General features: G+C 36.6%; 1 protein-coding gene across 7 annotated transcripts in view; it reads left to right on the forward strand.

Moving 5' to 3' along the window:
* The window catches only part of RPGR (retinitis pigmentosa GTPase regulator), a 60682-nt gene that overhangs the window by 24434 nt on the left and 13191 nt on the right, over positions 1–23057 (forward strand). For 6 of the 7 annotated variants that reach the window (XM_055702054.1, XM_055702055.1, XM_055702057.1 and 3 more), the window contains 8 exons: positions 678–836; positions 8435–8590; positions 9617–9741; positions 10885–11067; positions 12017–12182; positions 13513–13619; positions 15414–15479; positions 16506–20571. In XM_055702054.1, the coding sequence (XP_055558029.1) occupies positions 678–836; positions 8435–8590; positions 9617–9741; positions 10885–11067; positions 12017–12182; positions 13513–13619; positions 15414–15479; positions 16506–19061 (3518 nt within the window). In that variant the 3' untranslated portion in view covers positions 19062–20571. Of the gene's footprint in view, positions 1–677; positions 837–8434; positions 8591–9616; positions 9742–10884; positions 11068–12016; positions 12183–13512; positions 13620–15413; positions 15480–16505; positions 20572–23057 lie in introns of those variants that run through there. The other variant, XM_055702060.1, reaches the window with a different exon arrangement.

Genomic DNA, 23057 nt, shown 5'->3' on the forward strand with positions numbered 1-23057 from the left:
TTGGACAGTATTTGAACTGGTTTCTTAAAACATCTGGGTGAATGAGAAGGGTCTTCTTACATGATTATGTAGCAGATCAGAAAGAACTTACAGGAAGAGATCTGTAAAGACAAGTCAGTATTTTTTTTTAACTTAATTCTGGTGGAGTTACTGCTGTGGAACTACTGCTCTTATCCCTGTTGTTGGATATATTGCTCTTTTCTTGCTGTCCAGACCACACAGACAGTTTCATGTCATTCCTCTTCTTTTTTCTTTTCTTTTTTCTCTATGTCTTACAAGAAGAAAGCATGGCTTTTGCATCAAAATTCCATGCAAAACAATTTTCTGTTTTAGTTGAGATTCATAAAAGCAACTTCAGTTGACATAAGTACTGCTACAGAGGGAATTATAACCTCTCCGAAGCAGGATATACTTAGTTTTGTTTTTCCCTTGGCTGGATTTGTTGCAGGCTAAATATTGTGGTTCTCATCTTGGAGGGAGCTAAAAATTTAGCCCCTTCTTGTGCCGTCAAAGCAGACTACTTCGCAGAGCTGTTTGGACATTATACAGATATGTTAAATTATCCTGTATTGTTTGTACACTTTTTTATCTTACTGATTTGTCTGCAGCACTCTTGACAGCCCATCCTTGCTTCTGAGTGCATGCTGGAAATTCTGCTCTGTTCTGTGTTTTCAAAGGAGATGGTGAGCTCTATACTTTTGGAGAACCTGAGAATGGGAAACTGGGATTATTGCCTGAACAGCTGAAGAACAATAGAGTCCCACAGCCTGTACTGGGAATTATGGAAAAGGTTAATAAGGTTGCTTGTGGTGGAGAGCACACCGTGGTGCTGACAGGTATGCAACTTAACTGGCTTTTTTTACAGCCCTGTGACTTAATCAGTAAACTCAATTTATTTTAAAGAATTTGCATCCAACTGAAGTGTAACATGCTGTAGTAATCTAACTGGAAGACCATTGTACATCAAGGAGGTAGAAATCCGCGTAACAGTTAACCTGAGTGTAGGCCTGTGCTGCACTATGCATATCCCTTGGCCGAAGGATAAACTTAGCCAGCTGATGGTAACAGAGGAGCTTACAGGCAGCTCCTGCTTGGTACCACTGGTTACATAACTTGCGTGTCCTTGCCTTTATCTAAAACTTCAGCAGGAAGTTCCCATGCAAATGTCCTTTATATTTGACAGTATAAATGATGAATAGAATTGTTTTGCTTGGAAGAAAATAGTGCAAGAGCTAAAATGACCAAAATGGAGTAACCTTCCACATATGGGATCTGTGTAGCGTGCTGTGCTTGGCTGGAGGCCTGTTCGGTTCCACACAACTCAGGATTCCCAGCATCTGAAGGGACATAAGACTATTGATACTATCTTATTTTTTTTTTTTTATAGTCTCAGCTCCAATAAATAGTATTTTAAGAGATACTTTACAGAGTCTGAGTGCCTTTCTTACTGGAATTTTAACAATCCAGCACTTCCTAGGGCAACACAAATGATTGATGTTTCTTTCTCTAAAGATCTTGGAAGTGGTATTGGTGTGAGGGGGAAAGAATTTAGAGGAAAGCTTCCATTCTGTAGTAAATATAAATGACCTTGAATATTTAGGATGATGTTTAGGAAGTCACGTTCCAAGTAGCTGTCTGTTAATAGCAATGGAGATGCACAATCTAATGGATGCCTAAATGGATTAACTATCTCTTGTGATACAGAATTTGCGTGTGACATTGAGCAGAATCTTTAGCATACATATAAAACTAGTACAGATATAGACATTCAACATGTCATGTATCATACAAGTTATAAAAATCAGCAAATACAACTGCTACATATTATTTCAGAGGGCTGTGTGTAGAGTACTTGGAAGATGGTGTATGTTATTGTACTATTAAACAGTTGCATGCCAATAGTAAATTAGCTTTTCAAAGAGATATAGGCAAAGCGTTGCTAGCTATTTATTTCCACAAATTCCACCCTGGACTATAGTAGTATAATAGCAGGAAAGGGAAGTTTGGCTTTGCCCACAGATGATTTAAAAAATATCAGCTTTGGCATGTAATAAATTCTACAGATGTTTAATATGTCTATAATTAATCTCCTACCAAAATGTAGTTAATGTCCTACCAAAAGTAGGATGTATACATACCAGTCCTTAAATCTGTGTTTTGAAAATGCTGAATAGTCATCACTTTCATAACGGTGTGCCTTCAAGGTTATGTAAACAAAATTTCTAAAATACGAACTGAGGATCTAACTGAGGGAGATTGTGAGTAATACGGTGTGGTATTGTACTGCAAGCCACTCAAGCGAGTGGTGGAAGTAACGTACTGGGAAAGGTTGTGTGTAACGATGAGTCAAGCTGCAAAGATTCTGGGTAGGTTAGAACTCCTTTGGGAAAACTATGAAGAGGAAATAACAGTAGCCAATCCAGGAAATAATGCAAATATTTGTCTACATTTCAATGCCTTTGTCTCTCTTCTTCCAGTCTTACCCTGGCAGTATTCTATGTCATAAAATAAATTTCTTTACATGAATCAGATTATCATTATTAGGAAAAAAAGTTACCATAAATTTTGGGCAAGCAAATGTATAAATCATAGCATTATTTTATGGGTTATAAAGTCAAGTTCTGCAAAAGAATTTGATTATCATTATTGATCATTTTTTATAACCGTAAATCTGAAGCCAACCAATAGATACTTTATTTTAATGGTATTTCATGTGATAGAACTTCATTATAACAAATGACTGTTAGAGAGATTTAGTAGGAAGATATTCACCTGGACAATATCATTATAGTGAATTCTCTACAAAGTGCTGGAACAAAGAGGCAAAATATAAATGTCAAAAACCAAGTACAAAAACCATAGTAAGTCACTGTCTTAGGATGTAAGATTTACTTGCCTGTGGAAACAGATTTTGTAGTAGAAGGCAACTAAGAAATTCAGTGCTGGCTTAGCTGGCAGCTGATGATCAAAGTGTTGAGTGCCAGAAGATCCAGCTGAGTCAGGAGAAGAGGAAAACCATATTCTCAACAAAATAAATTTTCCTAAAGACTAATAGTTGTGATAAGAGCAAAAGGTCAGATAGATGTTTTTTAATGTGATTTCAGCTATTGTAAAATAGGCTACAGCTGCGAACTTCTGCCTAATAATGGAAATACTGTCTCAGGTGAAAGATTCTTCATCAGGAGTGCTGACACATGGAAAATTTTTTGACTCAAACCAATATTTGGGGAAAAAATTGGGAAAAGAGAGAGATTTGGACACTGTAATAATTTAAAAAGTGAGTTTAGTGTACATGCATTATAGACTTTGCACCAGAAACTTAACCTGAAATCAGTACTGAAGGGTATGTTGCATCCTGAGATGAAGTGGCATGGCCACATTTTGATGGGTGATATATCTTTAAAGAGGAGCAGAAACATTTATACTTCTTCTAAGCTAGTTTTCCTAAATTAAGAAAGTAGTACAATTTAGAAGAAATTCCAAATTTCATGTATCATTGTCCATGAAGATGGGTGCTGCTTGGCTTTAGTAACACTGTATATATACTGATGCGGTTTTCATCTTTTGGGGTTCTTTCCAGTTTTTTGGGGTGTGTCATTTCGGTCTTAAAAAATAAGAACTGAACGTCTGACTATTGTATACTCCCCTGTTTCATCTATCTCGTTTAGCATAGGAATAGTGTAGGAGAAAATGTCATATGGAGAAACTGTTGCACATCTTGTCTCATTTCTTGTCATCAGTTCTACTTAGGGTTTGTCAAAGTAGAAGAAAGCATAATCCAGTTATCTTACTGAGTACGAGGCAAGTTTCTTCCTGACTTGCATACATAATTAGTCTGTTCCAAAGCACTTAATTTGATTTCTTTTTTATGACTGTCTTATCTATTCTATTGGCAATTTTGTATAGTAAGAACCACTGTTATCTGGGTTATTAAACCAAGCTACTGTTTGGAATCTCTCCAGCAAGTATCAGTGTAAATGGTAGAAAGTATATATTAAAATAATTAATTTTTTCCTTTGAAACTCCAAAATGGGAAACTAATTTTTTTTTTCCCCAGAGGACAAAAAATTAATTTGTTGAGAGCAATTATTTGGAAAAAAAACTTTTTAAAGATAGAAGGTTTTAGAAATGTTGAATATGGTATTGGAAACCATCCTCTTTACAGGTCTTATTGTTACTTCTGCCTTTAATATTTGCAGTTGTTCTAGAGAATAAACAGAATCAAAGTTAAAAATCATAGCACGCAAAAACTTTCTCTCACTGTAGCAGCGCAAACCTATTCATTTCATGACAGTCTATCAGCCCGTTCAAGAAGATCATATCCTCACTCATGCTGAATGACTTCTCTCAGAGACTAAAAAAATTGCATCCACTACTCACAATGCTTGCAAATGCTTCCTACTGAAAATGAAAGCTGTTGGTATCGTCACTTTCAAAAGAAATGTGAGAGAGCAGCAATCTCAATTTGCATGGTTCTTCAGTGAAGCTCTCTAAAAAGTAGAAGAATAATAACTTGTGAATCTAGAAATTGGAGAAGAAGAAAAAGATGACTGGGAGTGGTCTTAATATCTTCCAGTTTTTTTCAGATGATGACAGGTCCTCTGGGAATAATCCTGTCTCTAAAAGAATATATTACCTCCTTTTATTCTCTCAAAGGAGAAAAAGCAAATATACCTCTTCAAAGGAAAAGGAGAAGCAGTCCTTCAGGAATAGGTGGTTTGACATAACAATACGGCATGTTAGCACGTTAGTATGTAAAATGTTGGATTTTTCATCTTCCGTCTCAAGGTCTTTTAAAAAGAGAAGAAAGTCAAGATACCCTTTTGAAAGACGATGAAAAGGATGAAAAAGCTCTACCTTTTCATGATAGAACTGACTGTTCAAACCATATGGGACTGTCTAGGTTTTTCAAACCATTCTTAAGTCTGTATACTATTTATACTGAAATCCCTAAATCCAATTACTAGCTCTGGTAAAGCTGAGTGTTGTGTTGACAGCTCATTTTTACAGTAACATTTTTCAGCATAAGCTGTTTAAAAATAAAGCTATTGTAAGAGTGAATAGCCCATTGGCATAATAATAGTAGTAGTAGTGGTGATGGTGGTGGCGGTGGTAGTAGTAGTAGTAGTAATAGTAATAATAATGTTCAAGGGAAATGAATCTGTGTGGAGAGATATAAGCTTACTTATCTGTTTTTCTTCTGAGATTTTAAACTTGTTCTGTAGCCTTAAATACATTGCAAGGAATGCATGAATCTTAAAAACACTCTTGGCACTCACTCAATTCTTTCAGCAAATAGCACATGTTAAAAAAAAATATCTGAAAGCTATATAGATTTTTGCCTAGGACTATTTTATTGAAAGTGGCAACAGTCATGGAGATTAAAAAATTGGTATGTACTCCAAATGCCTGCAAAGGTGGAAGGTACACAGTTACAGGAAAATACCCCTGTTCTTCCAAAAAAGAAAATGTAGGAAGTAAAGGAGAAGCAGTCCCAGCACTTAAGTGCTGGAGGTCACTTGGAACAGTGAAGCCATTGGCTTCTGTGCAGATGCTGAAACCATTTCTCTTCATCCTTCAAGATGCCTTCTCATGGGCTGCTGCTGTGGAGGCAGCAGTTCCTTCCTCCAGGCCAAGACAGGACTTGTATTCTGTTTCTTCTGGGTGCTGGCGATACGGCTGAGCCTTCCTTGTGATGCCCTGGAGGCAGTGCTGCTTCCGTCGTGCTGCTGTGGCTTTATGTCTTTCCTCAACCTTTGTACCACTGTGGTGCTGCCTTGACCATTCCACAGGAAACTACATCAGCAAACCATACCCCAAAACTGTCTTTATGAGCTGAGCTGGCTCACGTCATAGCCAGGAGGACAGCAGAGACAGTACAAGTTGGGACTGGAGAGAGAGAATGGGGGAATGAGCCCTTTTGCTGGCAGTATGTTTTCTTTGTCTCATCCAACCATATCCTTACTGGGAATGAGGACAGTAAAAAGAAGGTGTCTGTGGGGCTGTATACCCTTTTGGATTCATGCTGTAGGCAAATGCATTTAGGAATTCAATTTCAGAATGATGAAATTCACCTCTGTCATTTTATCCCTAAGTCTGTGAGGTTGGTTTGCCATAAGACTTCTTTTTCCATGTATTGGTAAAGACAGATTGGAGGAAATGCCTCATTTCTGGCAAGTGTGATTATTACTGAGATTTGGCCTCACTTTGGTGCCAGTGGTGAATCATTAAGAAAGGTGAAGTTTTTGTCTTCCTGTGCCTTGATAATTGACTCATAAGCAAATTTAGGAGGAACAAAGTTTAGGTGCCCCTGGTCTCTAGGGATAGGAGAAGATACAATTCTTCTTCTAAAGGCACTTTAACCTGGTTCTGGATTGGCCTGTTCTTCTCATTGCCAGTAGAAACAGAGGAAAGAAAAGTTTCCTGTGCTTTTAAAGTTAGCGTTTGAGAGCATCTCCCTGTAAACACAAATGCAAAAGGCATTGCATGTTTCAAGCTAGGATTAAAGATGATGTGAAAAAGCTCCAGCTTTACTCAAGATAATTATGTTAAACAGATAAAGCAATATAATTTGAAAATTACAAGGTCCACCAGTTTCCATGGACATGTTAAGACAAATGCAGTACTTCTAAACAGAATTTATGAATTCAGCCATCCTGAGGAAGTAATTTACTAAAGTGAAGATGAGACTTTGTTTCGCTTAGAGAAAGCTCCTGTCTTTCAAGTGTGGTTTCTTGATTTTTATACAGAAAGTCTAAATGCTCCAGAAAATGCTTTACTACTTGTTTTACTTTTTAAAGATCCTGAAGTGTTGCTTTCTTGCACTAAAATTTCCAGCAGAGGGAGCTTTACTATTACATTTAGTAAAAACCCTGCTTTACTCACTACTTTTCATCGACAATCTGAAAAAGGTGAAACCGGTGGGGTTTTTTGGTGTGAATTTATGACTTCTTAATATGAAACAATTTAAAAGGGGCAGAAAGGGCAAGCCCCTTCCTAGAAAGAACATCTGCATACATAGTGTTACGGTATTTCATCATGGTTCCTTTGAAATTGGAAAGTCCAATATAAGTTTGTAAGTGTACTATGGAATGTGGAATCTGGTCTGTTCTCTGCTTTCTCTTTCCCTGACAGCAGTGAAGGATTAGTTTGAGGGAATGGTAACATAATTTTTAATGTATCTCCAGTTTGCGGCTGCTCTGAGAATTTGGTCTCACAGTACAAAGTACTTCTGTGGCACTGAAACTTAGTTCGCTATTCCAGTGGCCTTGTTTCCTTGACACAAAGAAGTGTTCAAAAAGTAAAGATTCTCTGTCGATTGTAGTTCCCCACATTCTGCCGTGGATGGCTATTCCTCTCTTGCTTTTGAAGGTGGTGAGATTTTTGACTCGATGGCATCTGTGCAGCAGGAGCAGGCATGCTCTGCACCATGGTCATTACAATAATGTCATGATATATTGCTCCCAAGTCTCAGTTCCTTTTGCTTGTCATAGAATACGTTTTGTCCTTCCTGATCTTTCCCAGGTTTTCATAAATTTTTTTCAAGTACTTTAAGTAGTACCTCTCTAGCTTTTCCATTGTTGCCTACTTGCAGAAGGAAAAGGGGCAGGGAATAAAATTCTAGGAAAACTTCTCCTTTTCCAAAAAAACTTTAGTCTTTGTATTTCCCTTTTCAAGCATGACCTCATCAAGATTTCCAAGCTTCACAGTCTTCCCCTGTTGCGATGGAGTGCCAGGGATGGACACACCAAGAATCTTTATTGTTTTGGAGAAGTGCTTGTTCTTTTTCCTGGCACAGACAGTCCATTAAACAGACAAAATGTAAATGTGGAAAGATGATTATTCTGTCACAAGATAACACAATTTTTTTTTAAAGTTTTCTCTGTATTTAATGCAGGGCTGCTTTGGTAGCTGAACAGAATACTGTAACCTATTCTGTTACTGTTCCAGTCTCTTCTTGCACGCAAATTAGCATTGGTTTAAAGAGGTCTAATCTGTTAAATTTAGGTTCATACAGTGTATGTGCATGTAACCAGAAATTGAGACTACTGTACTTGAAAATACACTTATATGTAAACATTGCAGTCTTGAATTAATTACAGTATGTGAACTCCCGTAAATTTTTTGTTGGCTCGTATTTTGTGTACATGTGATCAGTGGATTATTTTGCAGTTATGTTAGAAAATATATTGCGTATTGAACCATTCAAAATTAATTTCTGTATATATTTTAGTGCTTCCTTTCCTGTTTTTTTATTTTGTTGTATTTTTTTATTATTTGATAAATATAATTGAGAAGTTGGAACATTTTTTAATTAATAAAATGTTGCTTTTTTGATGCTGATGTTGGTTGATTTCCATTTGGCTAACAGAAAGAAGGTTATACTATACATATATAAGCATATTTGTTGTTAACTTTGTCGGTACATTTTCAGAGACAGATGTATATACTTTTGGACTTGGACAATATGGGCAGCTGGGACATGGTACTTTTATATTTGAAACTTCAGTACCAAAGTCTGTGAAACACTTGAGGAGGCATAAAATATGTAATATTACCTGTGGGGAAAATCATACTGCTGTAATAGCAGGTATGTAAGTGAAAAATTCTGAAATGCACTTCTACTCTTATTATACTATACTATACTGTACTATACTATACTACACTATTGTACTGTAAAGGCTTTCTTTATAAAATGAGCAGTAGAAGAAGATGTGCTAGTTCTAAAGGTGAAGTGAGTTAGTGTCGTGGTTTATCCCCAGCTGGCAGCTAAGCCCCATGCAGCCGCTTGCTCACTCCCTTCCACCCGGAGGGATGGGGAGGAGAATCATAAAGGAATGTAAAACTCAAGGGTTGAGATAAGAACAATTTAATAATTTAAACAGAATAAAAAGGTAAGAACAACAGCAATAATAGCAATAATAATATCAACAACAACAGTTATAATGGAAAGGTGGGGAAAAGGATAAAATCCAAAGGAAAAGGGAGAAAGGAAAACAAGTGATGCACAGTACAACTGCTCACCACCTGCTGACTGATGCCCAGCCAGTCCCCGAGCAACGATCCCCACCCCCCAGCTAACCCTCCAAGTTTATATACCAAGCATGATGTCCTGTGGTATGCAATACCTCTTTGGCTGGTTCAGGTCACCTGTCCTGGCTGTGTCCCCTCCCAGTTCCCTGCACCCCTCCAGCCCTGTCACTGGCAAGGCCCAAGAAACCAGAAAGTCCTTGACTTAATATAAACACTTAACCAGCAACAACCAAGAACATTCGTGTGCTATTGATACTGTTCTCACATCAGAGCCAAAACACAGCACTGTGCTAACTACTAAGAGGAAAGTTAAATCCATCCCAGCTGAAACCAGGACAGTTAGTGTTGTTGGTTTGGTTTTTTACAAACTGTCTAGGTTAACTCATCTCAGGCTGTACTTTGCCTGAAAATATACATAGTTTTTGATCATATTAATCTGTTGAAAATCTAAAAATAATTGTTCCAGTTTTGCTTTTGGAAGAGAAATATTCCTTACTTGCATGACCTGTTACTTTGTACTGGTTTTGTACTGGTTTTGTATTGAGTCGTTGGTATTAATAACATCTTTTTTTTCCACGTACAGAGAATGGCCTCCTGTTTACTTTTGGAGATGGGAGACATGGCAAGTTAGGCCTTGGACAAGAGAATTTTACAAATCTGTTTGATCCTACTCTGTGTTACAATTTCTTGAAGTTCACAGTCCTTTTGGTAAAACTTTTGTTTATGCTTCTCAGACATCAAAATATTTATCTTTTCATGAAACACATTATTAATGAAGGTTGAAATCTCAGTATAGAATTATTTTTATAACATTTAATTAGTAGACGATACGAACGAAAAAGGAAATTGTATTTGCATAGCACACTGTTCATTTAATTTGGAATGTGTTTGGCTTGGATTACACATAAAGTCTCCTCCTTAGGGTTTTATTCAGTAGTGCTGTGCTGTAATGTTTTGATCTATAGAGCTGTGGTAGCCTATAAAATTAAATACTTGTTGCTCTTAGATTGTTGACAGTAGGGGAAAACTAATATCTGTTCTGAAAACACCAGTGTAATCTCTTTTTTTATTTTAACAATTATTTCCAGTGGGGTATTTTTAAACCTTAACAAAATTTGAGAAGTTGCCTTTTTTAATCCAAACGCCATGAGAAAGCAGAAATACTTTTTTTTTTTTTAAAGGGCATTGTTTTCATCTGTTTCTTGAAGTGTTTAAGAAATAAATGTCACAGAATTGCCAGCACCAAAAATTCAAACATGACTCAGGACTGAGCAAAATTTGGGACAGAAGTCTGTTGATCACTTCTGTTTGTTTACTAGACTTAAGAGTTTAAGGAAATTTTGTCAGAAGTAGTAAGGGTTTGAAACTTTTTTAAAAGTTGAACATCTGATTTTTATGTATTAATACTTTGTCTGTTGGAGGGTGTAGGACTTGATTTATGCTTTGTGGATTTTGTGATAAAATTTCTAGGTTTGTATCACTGAAGCTATCAGCGTTGTCCACATTTGACTTGCATCAAAATAATTAGCTCAGTTCCCTTGAAAGTCTAGTGGAAATATCTTTCTTTTCTTCTGTATCAATAAGTTAATAGACCTATCTTCTGTTCTGTTCAATACAAATACATTGTATTTAAGTAAGAAGAAGTGAATATAGATCACTAGTCATTAATACATGCAATTAAGTACTTTTATCTTGCTAAAGTCATTAGGAGCTAAATTTGAAGCAATTGAGTATCTCTTACTTTTATTATGTTTTTCTTATAACCTAAGGCCCTAGAGATGATTGTAAGAAAATGAGATCCTTGTATTGACACTTGCAAATGAAATAATCAGACCTTCTTTGGTGCCGTAGGTTGCTTGTGGTGGTTGTCACATGCTAGTTGTTGCTGCTCCAAGACCTAAAGGATCTGAAGAAGTACTCTTAGAAAACTTGTATGAAAGCCATTTGACTTCTACTACCTCTAAAACAAGTGGAGACTCACTACTAACAAACACCTTACAAGTAACATCAGCACGAATACGACGTCGAGAGAGGGTAAATTCAGAGCTGCTTAGAGCTGCCATACTTTTTTTAGGAAACAAAATCACTTTTAAAGCTAAAATCGCAGCATATATCCAGGAGATAAATAGTTCTCCTTAAAATGTGTTTAATTTTAATGTATAAAAGGAAGAAAAATATCTGCCCTGGTCCCAAAATTGATGCAATTGGTCCAATACCAATAAAAGATAGGTATTGGTCAGATTTACTTGTTTATTTCTATGAAAAAGACTGCAATTAATTTTCTATTTTTTTAAATTCTGAAATGGGAGCCTGTTCCTTTGCTTTTTTAAAATACCTTTGAAATATTTTAAATATTTTTTTATGTTTATTAAGTATTTTTTTAAAAGAACAAGAAGCTGGCTCTTTTTGTTGTTCCCTCTGAGTCCTTGAATATATTAAGCAAGTTTGTAGTTTATAAAATATCAAAGGTGAGTTTTGCAATCGGCTTAAAATGATCCTAAGATCCTGTAGCTACTTAAAGTAGTACGTTCTTCTCCTAAATCTCCACTACACATTCCGTGTGGTTTCCTTGAACAGCAGAATGAGTTGGATCATGTCACTTACCTGTCTGAAAGCTAACTCTACCACAAAACCACATTTATTTTGTAAAAATATTTTGTTGTTATGCATTAAATACCTCAGTGTTATTTAAGAGACTAGTATTGTAATTTTAAATAAAAATCCAAGGCTTTGTTTCTTCTTTCCCTATATTTTAAGACTGCTAGAGATTATTGTGTAGAAAAGACGTAGAATATTCCCCTATATACCTCTTCACTTTTTAGCACTATAAAAATTAAACTGGTAAAGAAATTCAGTTTATGCTTTGTATACAAAGTTACAACACTCTCATCTACTAAAAGAAAATACCACTGTTAGGTATGAGAGGTTGCTTATATTTTATTCTCCTACTCTTACTCTCAGTACATTTTTTTTTCTTCTAAAGGAAAAGTCTCCCGAACAGTTTATTCGAATGGCACGAACTCTGCCTCCACTGGGAGGAAGCTTCTTAAAATCTTCACTGCCTGTGACTAGCAACACTAGCCCACTCTGTTTTTCTGCCACAAGTCTTCCTAAAGCGGAACCTGTGAAGGATAGAGGCCATGAAAAAGGTGAAGCGTCCCTATATCTTGTTGCTGTTTTCTTAGAATTATGTCGTTTGGCTCTCATCATTCATAAATAAATGCTCAGTCTGAACATGAAAGAAGGTTTAAGTTCAGTCTTACCTCAAGAGGGTCTGGCAGCACACAGACGTGAAAGTTAAATGCATACAAGAAATGGCCTCACACTGCTCATGTTTGGAAAATGTGCTTAAAGATTTAGGGGAGGGTTGAGTGAAAGAAAAAACAACTTCTAAATGGTACCTGTGGTTTCTCAAGCCTGTAGAAGTAGGACTTCAGAAAAATATAAGAATAGTAACTGCTTTCTCCATTTTCACAAAAAAGAAAAAGAATTACAGAAAAAAAGTTTACTAGAAACAATCTTGAAGACATAGGAAGGCCTACAATAGACCTTGGATAAGAAAAGAAGCCTGCTAATTCTTATGGGATCTTTCTTCTTGGAAATGTAGAATTACTCTTCACTGCCTTGTTATCTAAGATAATAAGGATTTTCAATATTCTAGCTAATGCAAAAGCCTGGACAACAATGCTTATGATACAGTGCTGGAGTTTTGCACAGATTCTCTAGAAGCAGTTTTGGATGTCACCTGGGTTGCTGGGCATGTGTGATTTCCTGGGAAGAGTAATGCTGAAGAGTGCAGAGTGCAGTGCTTCTGCGTAAAAGTTAGCTCAGAATTATTGGGCAGTCAAATGGAATTTGAAAGTAATTCAGTTAGAATCAAGATGATTATTTGTAAAGCTGCCAGCACGCCCATTAGCATTTCTGGTTCTAGGAAAGCAATGCAGTGAAATTTGAATTGCCTTTAGAATCTTCTGAGGCGTAATACCTCAGGTTTCATGCCATCTGAAACTGGTCATATACCTGATGAACCAGGTGAACCTGAAAATTATGTAGGTACATTTTTATGATGCTACATTGCAGTTAAACTCACTGTCTCTCCATCCGTTACACAGAGAATATGTGGTGTAGATAATACGACTGCAGGTAATTTAGTCTAATCGGTACACTATTATTAAAGAGATTATCCAAAAGCAGCTTTGTCCCATGTAATATTTATGCTTTGAAAGCCTGCAGAAAATGTCAGAGATCAACAGTGCACTGAGGCCAGATTGTTGAGCTGCCTTTAATATTAATACTGACGGAAAGGAGGTGGAAATGTTTCTGCTTTGTGTTCAACTGGGGGAATGAGTAATCTCAAGACTTCAGTCCTATGTCAGTGAGATAGAGATATTCTGTATTTTACAAGAGTGGAGTGCTCTGTTTGCTATAGATTGCTTGTTCCTATGGTATTTGTTTACTTCCTCCTATTTTACCTTGAAGAAAAGAATCATCAAAAAGATAAACCTGGTGAAGGCTCTGCAGAAGAAGACTCAGATAATGAAAATAATGACAGAAACCTTGGAGATACAACTGACATCCTAAATATGGTAATATATTTTACTAATGAATCTGTGATTTATTCTTCTGCAGGGGAAGAACAAAGCAGCTACATCATGTTTCAGGTTCTAGTACAGAACTCCTGGCTAGCCCAGAATGTCATATGTGGCACCAAGAAGTACTGACATACTGTTAAATGAGCATGCATTTCGTATCATCATTATCCAATGCTGAAGTTTGTTTTCATTTTGCAAGTAATGTTGTAGTATGAGATTGATGTAGTGCAAATAGTGCGGTGCCTCCCCACGCTTTAACTCTGGATGTCAGAAAGAAGAGGACACTGGATACCACATGGTGATCTCTATCTCTGACCTTCCTCTTCTTGATGGTCATTCTCCAGGAGGGAGAATTGCAGGAAATGAAGCACAGAAGCTGTCTTTTCCTGTTTCAAGAAGAGCTTTTTTAGTACAGGTGGATGATATTAAAGGAAAGGCCAAAATGCAGACATTTTGATTATTTGGTGATCCCCAAGCATGTTCCTACATATTTCTTTTATGTAAAAAAATTGTACACCTTTCCAAAACATTTTGTTCTCTCAGTAGATTGTGCATGTCCTGGCCTTAATGCAGTACACTGCAAAGAGTGTTCTTTTTTTGTCTTTTTTTTAACTTCAGTGGAATGGAAACAAATGAGCACCTCACTGTGAACTGAGCTCAGAATATGTTGTCAGTTATGCTGGAGGGATTGCACATTTTACAGGAATTACTACTTGTTTGTGCTTAGCAGTACTTAGTAATTTAACAATCTGTTTGTGCGTAACATTTATTTAACAGTTACAAAACTTAATTTACAAAAAAAAAAATTCAGATACGATGCACAACATGGCCTTCATTAATGTATTGAGGCATAATTTATAACATATTGCACACTTTATGTGCTAAGCTTCCTTCTCCTTTTTGTCTTTGTACCCATCATGAATCAATTGTAAAATGTTTATCAGAATGAAACAGTAAATTTGAAGGAAGTCTGTCAGACAAACTTGTCAAAATACAAAATAAAATGATTGCTTTTCTTGAATCTGGATGAAAGTATTCTGGTTACTGCATAGTTGTTTCAATTTTTCTAAAGTGTGGCAACATACATCTTATTGACAAATGTGACAAGAGGAGGAAAAACCATTAATATCATATTGATGATACAAGTTCTTGGGATTGAGAAACCAGAACTTTCCACGCTCACTGTCTTGAAAAATCATATGGTAGTTAAATCATACACAGTTAACAAACAGCAGCAGAGAGCATTATCTTGTCATTTGGACTATATGGGACCAAAATCTCACTATACTTGCCTGCCTAGTAGTATTCTGCATTGCCTTGCCTTTTAGTTTTTTTGCTTTATGTAGAAGAAAGAGATAAGGGCATTAGATGCCAATGAAAATTTTTGCTGTCTAATGTTTCTTCTAACTTTCAAGGCTGTGCTATCAAATTGAATGTTAAGTTGAAGGTTGTGGTAATAAGGGAGTAAGATGTTGTATTTGTAGCCACAATGTCCCAGTAAGAGGATGGTAGATCTAAAATGTGCTTGTGGGCTGTCAGAGAGAGCATGTAGCATTCAGCGTCTACAGACAGTTTAGATGTTGACATCTGAGCTGGTTTCTACTTTCTCTTCATAAGCAATAAATGAGGGAGGGGAAGTGAAATAGGCGAGTTGAGCAATCATACAGTTTTGTCTCAACCTGTGCAATAATATTAAGATGTTTGTATAATACCTCTGTTTAGTAACTGGGCTTTGATGCTGCTTTCCCTTTTAGTTATTTTTTTTAATAGAGAACTTATTTTTTGCAGACACATGCAATGAAATTGAATCCTAGTGACCAGTCCTTAAAATTATCACCACTCCAAAAACAAAAGGTACTGTAATTAATTATATATATATATAAAAGTATACTTACACAGTTGTTTAGAAGATCTAGAATTCTTGTATTATCCTTATATTTATTGTTTTGCTTTGAGTTTTAAAAAAGCTAGGCAAATTTTGTAGGCCGCCTTTTGCTAATTATCTAAATATCCACAGAGTTACATTCTAAGAAGCTGACTGAAGTCAAGAGAGCATTTGTGCAGGCACACAGAACTCCTCATATCCAGCATTTGAGATGAGAGTATATAGTGCTTCACCAGTTTAAGGAGCAAGAGACTATCATACACGCTTTGTGACTTAAGCTGATAACATATTCCTACTGGTTTGTTGATACTAAAATATTTAATTGGGTTTGGAAACACAATATAGGTAAATATTTTATTTAAAGATATTCACCATGGAGTTTATTTAAAGGAGCAATAATACTGGTTTCAAATATGAAATTAAAATACTTCTGTATTACCTTTCTATTTCACTCCTAAACTGATCCTAGAATTTCAGCATTTTGGTATAATGCATTATACTTTTATTTTATATTTACTGTGCTGTAGCATTTGTTAAATAAATTTAAAATTTAAAACAGAAAGACAACAGATTTTCAAACTTAATAGAGCATAACAGTGAGTGCATCAGGAGATTTCCCAAGAGGATATGTGGAAGAAGGTGTAAGAGAACTGTAGTTTTTTCCTTCTGTTCACACAGCCTCACACATTGCATGTGCTCTAGTTTATGGGACATGATACTGGCTGCACAGTTCTTACTGCATTTACTTCTGAGTGCTTGGATAGTGAAAAAGGTGTAGTAGTACATTTACCATAAACAGAACGTTACATTCTTCTAATATGTGCACTTGTAAGTTCATTTCATGTGAAATACTCTACCTTTTATGCTATCTTCTAGTCCCCTCACAGAAATTCTTTGCTTGTTTAGATGTTTTTGTAACCTTTTTTCTTTTGCTTTCATTTGTCCTTAATGCTTTCCTTCTTTCTTTTTAATTTTCTGCTTGTCATATGGAATAGAAGAACAATAAAAATGTGAAACTGAAAAGAAATGGTAAGGGTGAGCTGAAAAACAAGGATTCTGATTCCATGAAGGAGGGCTCAAAATTAGACTCTGGCTCTTTGCAAAAGCAGTCTTCATTTTCAGAGCCACTGGGACAAGATTTAGAAAAAAGTAGTGCCTTTGTAGGGAAGCCTGTGCCCCCCAAAAATACAAAGAAAGGTACATCTGAGCATGCACAAAGTGTTAGTACTTTGAGAAGTGGTGTTCAACAAATTACTATGGACAAGTGCAGGTTAGTGAAAAGGGAAAAAGAGTATGCAGAAAATCCTGAATTTGTCAGAGAGGATGTAATTTACAGTCTTCCCACTGAAAAACAAATTCTGACTGAAAAAACAAGTTCTTCCAATAAAAAGATAAAAGCTATTAAATCCAAGCAACCCCTTAAAATAGATGTACTTCCTTCTGCATCCAGGGATCGGCCCCAGTCTGATTCATTAATTGTGCAAAAATACAATCCTGTTCAAAACCAAGAAAATCAAGAAGCAATAGAAAGCCAAAACAAAGTAAAGGATGTTGTTGAAAAATCTGATAAATGTGAAAAAATATGTGTCAGAGGAGAAGAAAGTAGGGAAGAGGAGAGAGGGTTTAAAAAAAAGAATTTTTTGAAACACATAGCTGTAAGTGTGTCATCATCTTCAACTGAGGAAAGTAGTAATGATCTTGCAAAATACGTATTTAAGAGTAGGGAAAAAGAAGAGCACTACTATGAAGGCAGAGAGGTCCAGAAGGCAATGAAAATAGAAAAAGTGAAAGGTTTGCACTTAGAAGACACTGAGACTGAGGAGATGCACGCTACAAACAATGAGAAAGAATATGTAGAAGAGGCTGATGTAGAAGGCCTGAATGAGGAAGAAAACTCTGAAGCAAAAGCTGATGAAGACAGGCAGTTAGAAATTAAGAATGAGGAGGAATCTAATCAAGAGCAGGAGAGTGAAGGCAGTGAAAAGGGTGAAAGTGAAAAAGAGAAACTAGAAACAGTTGACAGTGAAGGTGAACTAGGGGAGGAAGAAGAAGAGAGTCAGGTTAAAAAAGATAGAGATGAAGTTTCAGTAGGAAGAGATGAAGGTGAAGAGGAAAAAGATAATAAGGAAGAAAATGAAAGAGAGGAATCACAGGCTGAAAGAAGCAGTGAGAATGAGAGTGCAGAAGAGATTGAAGATGGCGAAGAACAGATTGAAGAGATTAGGCAGGAAGATGGCAAAGAGCAAGTTGACGAGGAAGGCAGGCTGATGGAAGAAGAAATGCTGACTGAGGGAGAAAAGGAGGATATGGAGGAGGATGCAAAAGAGGAAGACACTGAAAAAGAAAAGGAAGAACAGGTTAAAAGTGAGGGAAGAGATGAGAGTGAGGAAGGAGGTGAAGATAGAGAGGGGGAGGAAGAAAAAGAGGTAGAGGCAGAAGAGGAAGTAGGAGATGAAAAGGAAAATGAAGAAGAAAACAAAGAAAGGGAGAATGAAAAAGACAAAGAGGGTGAAGAGGAATTAGAATCATTGGCAGGGAGGGAAAAAGAGGTATTGGAAGAACAGGAAGAGGAATGTGCAAATAGGATTAAGTTGGTGGGGGATGATGGAGTGGAAGAAGAAGAGGGGGAGGATGAAGTCAAAGAGGAAAGAGAAAATGAGGAGGAGGAAGAGGTAGGAGCAGCGGCAGAAGCAGAAGGGGAGGAGGGGGAAGAAGATGAAAAAAAGGAAGAGGATGAAAACAAGGAAGAGGAGCTGGAAAATGAAGAGGAAGAGGATGAAGAAGAGGAAGAAGGATTGGGAGAAGATGGAGAAGTAGAGGAAGGAGTGGAAGAAGATGAGGAAGTGGAGGAGGAAGAAGAGGGAGAAGAGAGAGCTGAAAATGGGGGATTAGAAGACGGAGAAGGAGAAGAGGGAGAAGAAGAGAAAGGGGAAGAGGGAGAGGGGGAACAAGAGGAAGAGGGAGAGGGGGAACAAGAAGGGGAAGAGGGAGAGGGGGAACAAGAAGGGGAAGAGGGAGAGGGGGAACAAGAAGGGGAAGAGGGAGAGGGGGAACAAGAAGGGGAAGAGGGAGAGGAGGAACAAGAAGGGGAAGAGGGAGAGGAGGAACAAGAAGGGGAAGAGGGAGAGGAGGAACAAGAAGGGGAAGAGGGAGAGGAGGAACAAGAAGGGGAAGAGGGAGAGGAGGAACAAGAAGGGGAAGAGGGAGAGGAGGAACAAGAAGGCGAAGAGGGAGAGGAGGAACAAGAAGGGGAAGAGGGAGAAGGGGAAGAAGGAGAAGAGGAGGAAGGGGATGAGGGAGAGGACGGGGAAGAAAATGAAGGAGAGGAGGAAGAAGGAGAGGAAGAGGAAAAAGCAAAAGGTAAAAGAAAAAAATATAGTAATACGCTTCCACAAAAAAGCAAAACCAGGAAGCCAGAGAAGACGGAAAGTACTGCTTTACTGAACAGCTCTAAACAAAAAATGAAGTCCAAACAGCATGTAGCAAATGGTTCACATAACTCAGAACAATTTTGGAACAATGTGCTACCTCATTATTTAACACTAAAGTAGCATACGCTACTGAAGATGCATTTTAAGCCTATTCAGAAAACTTTGGAACTATGGCAGATTGATTTTTATTGCATAAAAAATTAATGTAGTAAAAATACATTATACATATACTTTAAGTGCCAATTTATTGGGAAAAAATGAAGAAGATGTTTAGATTGGGGAAGCTTTTGTGAGAGAAATCATATAAATTGTTGAAATGGTCATTTGCACAATGATGTTTATTACGTATGACAGATTTAAAAAAATAATTGCTGAGGAGGCAAAATGGGTTTGTCTCTTAATTAACTTATAATGTCATGCTGACAACATGAATTACACATTGTAACAGTGTAATCTTCTTTGCCTTTGAATCAGATTTCTTAAGGTAATACATCAATTTTTGGTGCATGAGAGCTTACTTGTTAGTGTGCCTTATATGAAAGAAGTGTCAGTAAATTAACAAAGATACATATTTTTAAATTTTGGTATCACTCCATATTAATTCTCCCTACTTTGCTTCTGTTCATATGTTGGTAAAATGTTTGAGTACTCAGTGTAAATTAAAGAAAGGACAAGTTGCCAAATTTACTTGGGTTGGTAGATGGGAAGTAAGTGGAAATGCAGGCCTCCTGGGTAAATGGTGGCCTGGGCTTTTTCAGAGGCCTTAAGGCTGGCTTCTATTTTGGTATCAGCACACAATTATGTGAAAAAAGACAAACACAATTCTCAGAATCTGGCCTAGGTTACATTAGAGTCACAATGCATCTGTTTATGGATAATTTGGGGCTATCACATTTGGTGATTAGATATAATGAAGAATTTGAAAATACACACCTGTAAAACTTCGTTTACTTGTTTATACTGTGCAATACACAAAAGATTAAATGTCTGCCTACAAAAGACTGCATTACATTACTCATCTAACTCTAAGGTTCTCAGGGAGGGGGATGTAATTTGTTGCAGTGTGAAGTGTATATATGTTTTCAGGATCAGAGTCTAAGCTTCTCCTCATTGGAGGAGATTTGTGTTTTCCCCTCCTAAAAATCACATATATGATCTCCAAAAAGAGGACAATGTAATAAACAAAGAAGCTAGATGGAATAGTAGAGAAAGTAGCATGAATGTCTGAATTCTTTTTGGAAAAGACAAAGTATGTTAATACTTTTGGAGTTTCCTTAAAATACACAAACAAATCTTGCAAATTATTCTTGTAAGACATTGTATTACTGTTTCAACTATTAGTGGTCAAACTGGGAAAAGAAGGGACAGGGACTTGTCATACAGCATTATTATTTAGATACTATGCTAATGGGTGGTCTGAGAAATTTTTGTAAACAGATCTCTGTTGAGATTCTCTAGAAAAATAGCTATTTAATTTCTGTTTGAAAATGAGGACAGGAAAAAAAAAGGAATCAAAATGAGTAAATGTCATTCAATAAAAAAGTTAATGAAATCAATACCTATGTTGAGACTATGAAACATTTTTAATGTTGTTTTGTAAGATACTGGCATTAAACTATTTTTCACACAATGTCTCCAGATTTTATTTTCTAAAAAAGCTGTAGTAGATTAATAGTTTGTCAGTAGATTCTAGTCCAGTTCTATCCTTCCTACCTCAGTCACCCCTTCCGTATACTGCATTTGAAAGTAAGATCACTTTCAGTCACATGCAGTGCCTAACTACAACAAAAAGTTAGTCCAATGACTGTATTTTGTTCCTGTGAAATTTGTTTCAAGTTTTGGAATTTTCTGTAATACATTTTCTTGAACATCATGTGTAGGTCTTTGGAAAAGGGTAAGTATCCTCATATTCTGGTAGAGTGGAATACTTTAGCAGTTCCATGCACTTCCGAAGAAAACAGCTCTCTCTAACAACGGAGTCCTCTGTTATTTCTCAGAAGTGCTGCGTTATCACTGAACTGCTGTGAAAATATTTACTTTTGAAACTAATTGGAGCTAAGCTGTGTTATTTTATATTTCTTAAGAAAGATTGGGATACTACTGTGATTAAAATTAGAGTAATACTGAAAAGTATTTTTATAGGCCTAAAACTGGTTCTTGGATATGACGTCTTGTTTGTGATTCTAAAATAGAGCTTTGGAAGACTATGTGCTGTGGAAAAAAAACACAACAACAACTCATTTTTTCTTTTGAAATGTGTTTGCTAGAGAGAAGGGGAGTGAGTGAGAGCGCTTTGAAGCAAGTGATTTCTAATTCCACATGGCTCTTCATTTACTGTTTGGCTCTAGCTTTTAATCTAATTTCTTAGGCAAATGGGGACCATTTGTTGTTCCTCTCTTAACATGTGCTGATAGCATAAAGCTTCCCAGAAGAGTAAAGGAAGCCAAGTTGTAGGCATTTCCACCTCTTTGTTTTGTCTGGATGAAAATTCATTGAATTGAGAACTGATTTTGTATTGTTTTGTGGATCATTCCTGTGGTGGGGGAAAAGCAGAGCATTACTCCAGCACTTAAAAGGGTTTTCCACAGAATCGTTACATAAATTGCACACTGTGCCAACATTTCTGGGCTTTGGTGGGACTTTGGAACTCCATTAGCGTAACGAGTGGAATTTTATTTAGTTTGACTCATACTGGTTTATAAGTTTGGTACCTGTGGTTTTGTGGAAATTCAGTATGTCCTTGGTATTTATTATGGGATACAAAAAGATTTATGCGCGGTACTTAAAGCAACATGGCAGAAGTAGTCCTGAACTAGTTTTTAGCACAGAAAAACCCTGCAATAGAGAGAGAATACAACAGGCAATTGCTCAGACCAAAGGTCTAGTCCGGTCTTTTTTCTACCAGTGGCTACTAGTGAATGCCTGGCAAAAAAATACAAGAGTAGAGCACATACAGAGTGTTATGTAACTGTGTGTTATGTGTATACTGACTGTGTAATCAGTCGGTATACCAAATATATTCAGTGTATTCAATAATTGGTGGTTCAGAAGATACACCTATTACACCTAATAGCCATTTTTCTTCCATTGATTTCTTTCAATCAATTTTTAACCCGTTTAGCATCCAGTACATGTTTTGGCAAACAATTATTAGATCTGTACACATTTTTTTTAAGAAATAGCTCCTTTATTTGTCTTGAATCTGTCTCCTGGTACCTTTACTTGATGTCTCTTATTCTTGTATTAGAAAAAAGAGCATGTATTTCCTCTTCATGATTAATTCCCTCATGATTGTCACATGGAAAAACTGTTCAGCTGTGTGGTTTAAATCAAGTTAAGCTTGAAGTGATGTATTGATTTATTAATAACAGTTAACCAGCAATCAACCAGCTACACATTCAAGATCAAGAGTGGTAATACAGCAGGTAACAACACCAGACAACTATAAATGTTAATAAGTACCCTCAAATTTTTAAGCACCCTTCTGCCTCTAATCTCAGAAGTTTTAATCCCCCTGCACGCTTTCACATACATGCTCACGGAATTACATATGCATATACTGCCTTTTATAGCAGGCACGTATTACATGCACGTATTCCATTTTCAGGGGGCAGGGTGCAAGTCTGCTCTTGCCACACAGCTCCTGCTAGAGATGAGGGTGCTCTAGATTACTCTGGTATGTGTTCTAGCATAAGTCTTCTCTTACGCCTGCAAAATTGCAGAAGGTAAATTTTCCCATTTTATCTGAAATATATGAATGTATGTATTCAAATAATAGTTCCCTTTGCATAATTGATGCTGAATAACGAGAAAGTGTCTTATCTGGGTATGTACATGGTTATTCTTTAAAATGGGCCTTTAGGAATCGTGCAGAAAAGGAATTTAGTTTCCATTGCTTATTGTTTTTTTTTCACTAGCTTTTATTAGCTGTACCCATCTCTTCAGATAAATTTTAGCTTACTTTCTCCAAAGACGACACTACATTCTAGATCTTACCTCTCAGAATAGCAAACAGACTTTGATTTTTACTGATTGAATTTTTGGTGTGAATCTAGTCCTTTAACAAAAGTATTGTTAAATACTCTAAAACAAATGAGAGTGATTAAAGACAGAGCA

The sequence above is a fragment of the Falco cherrug genome, chromosome 2 (assembly GCF_023634085.1).
Source record: "Falco cherrug isolate bFalChe1 chromosome 2, bFalChe1.pri, whole genome shotgun sequence".
Classification (NCBI taxonomy): Eukaryota; Metazoa; Chordata; class Aves; order Falconiformes; family Falconidae; genus Falco; species Falco cherrug.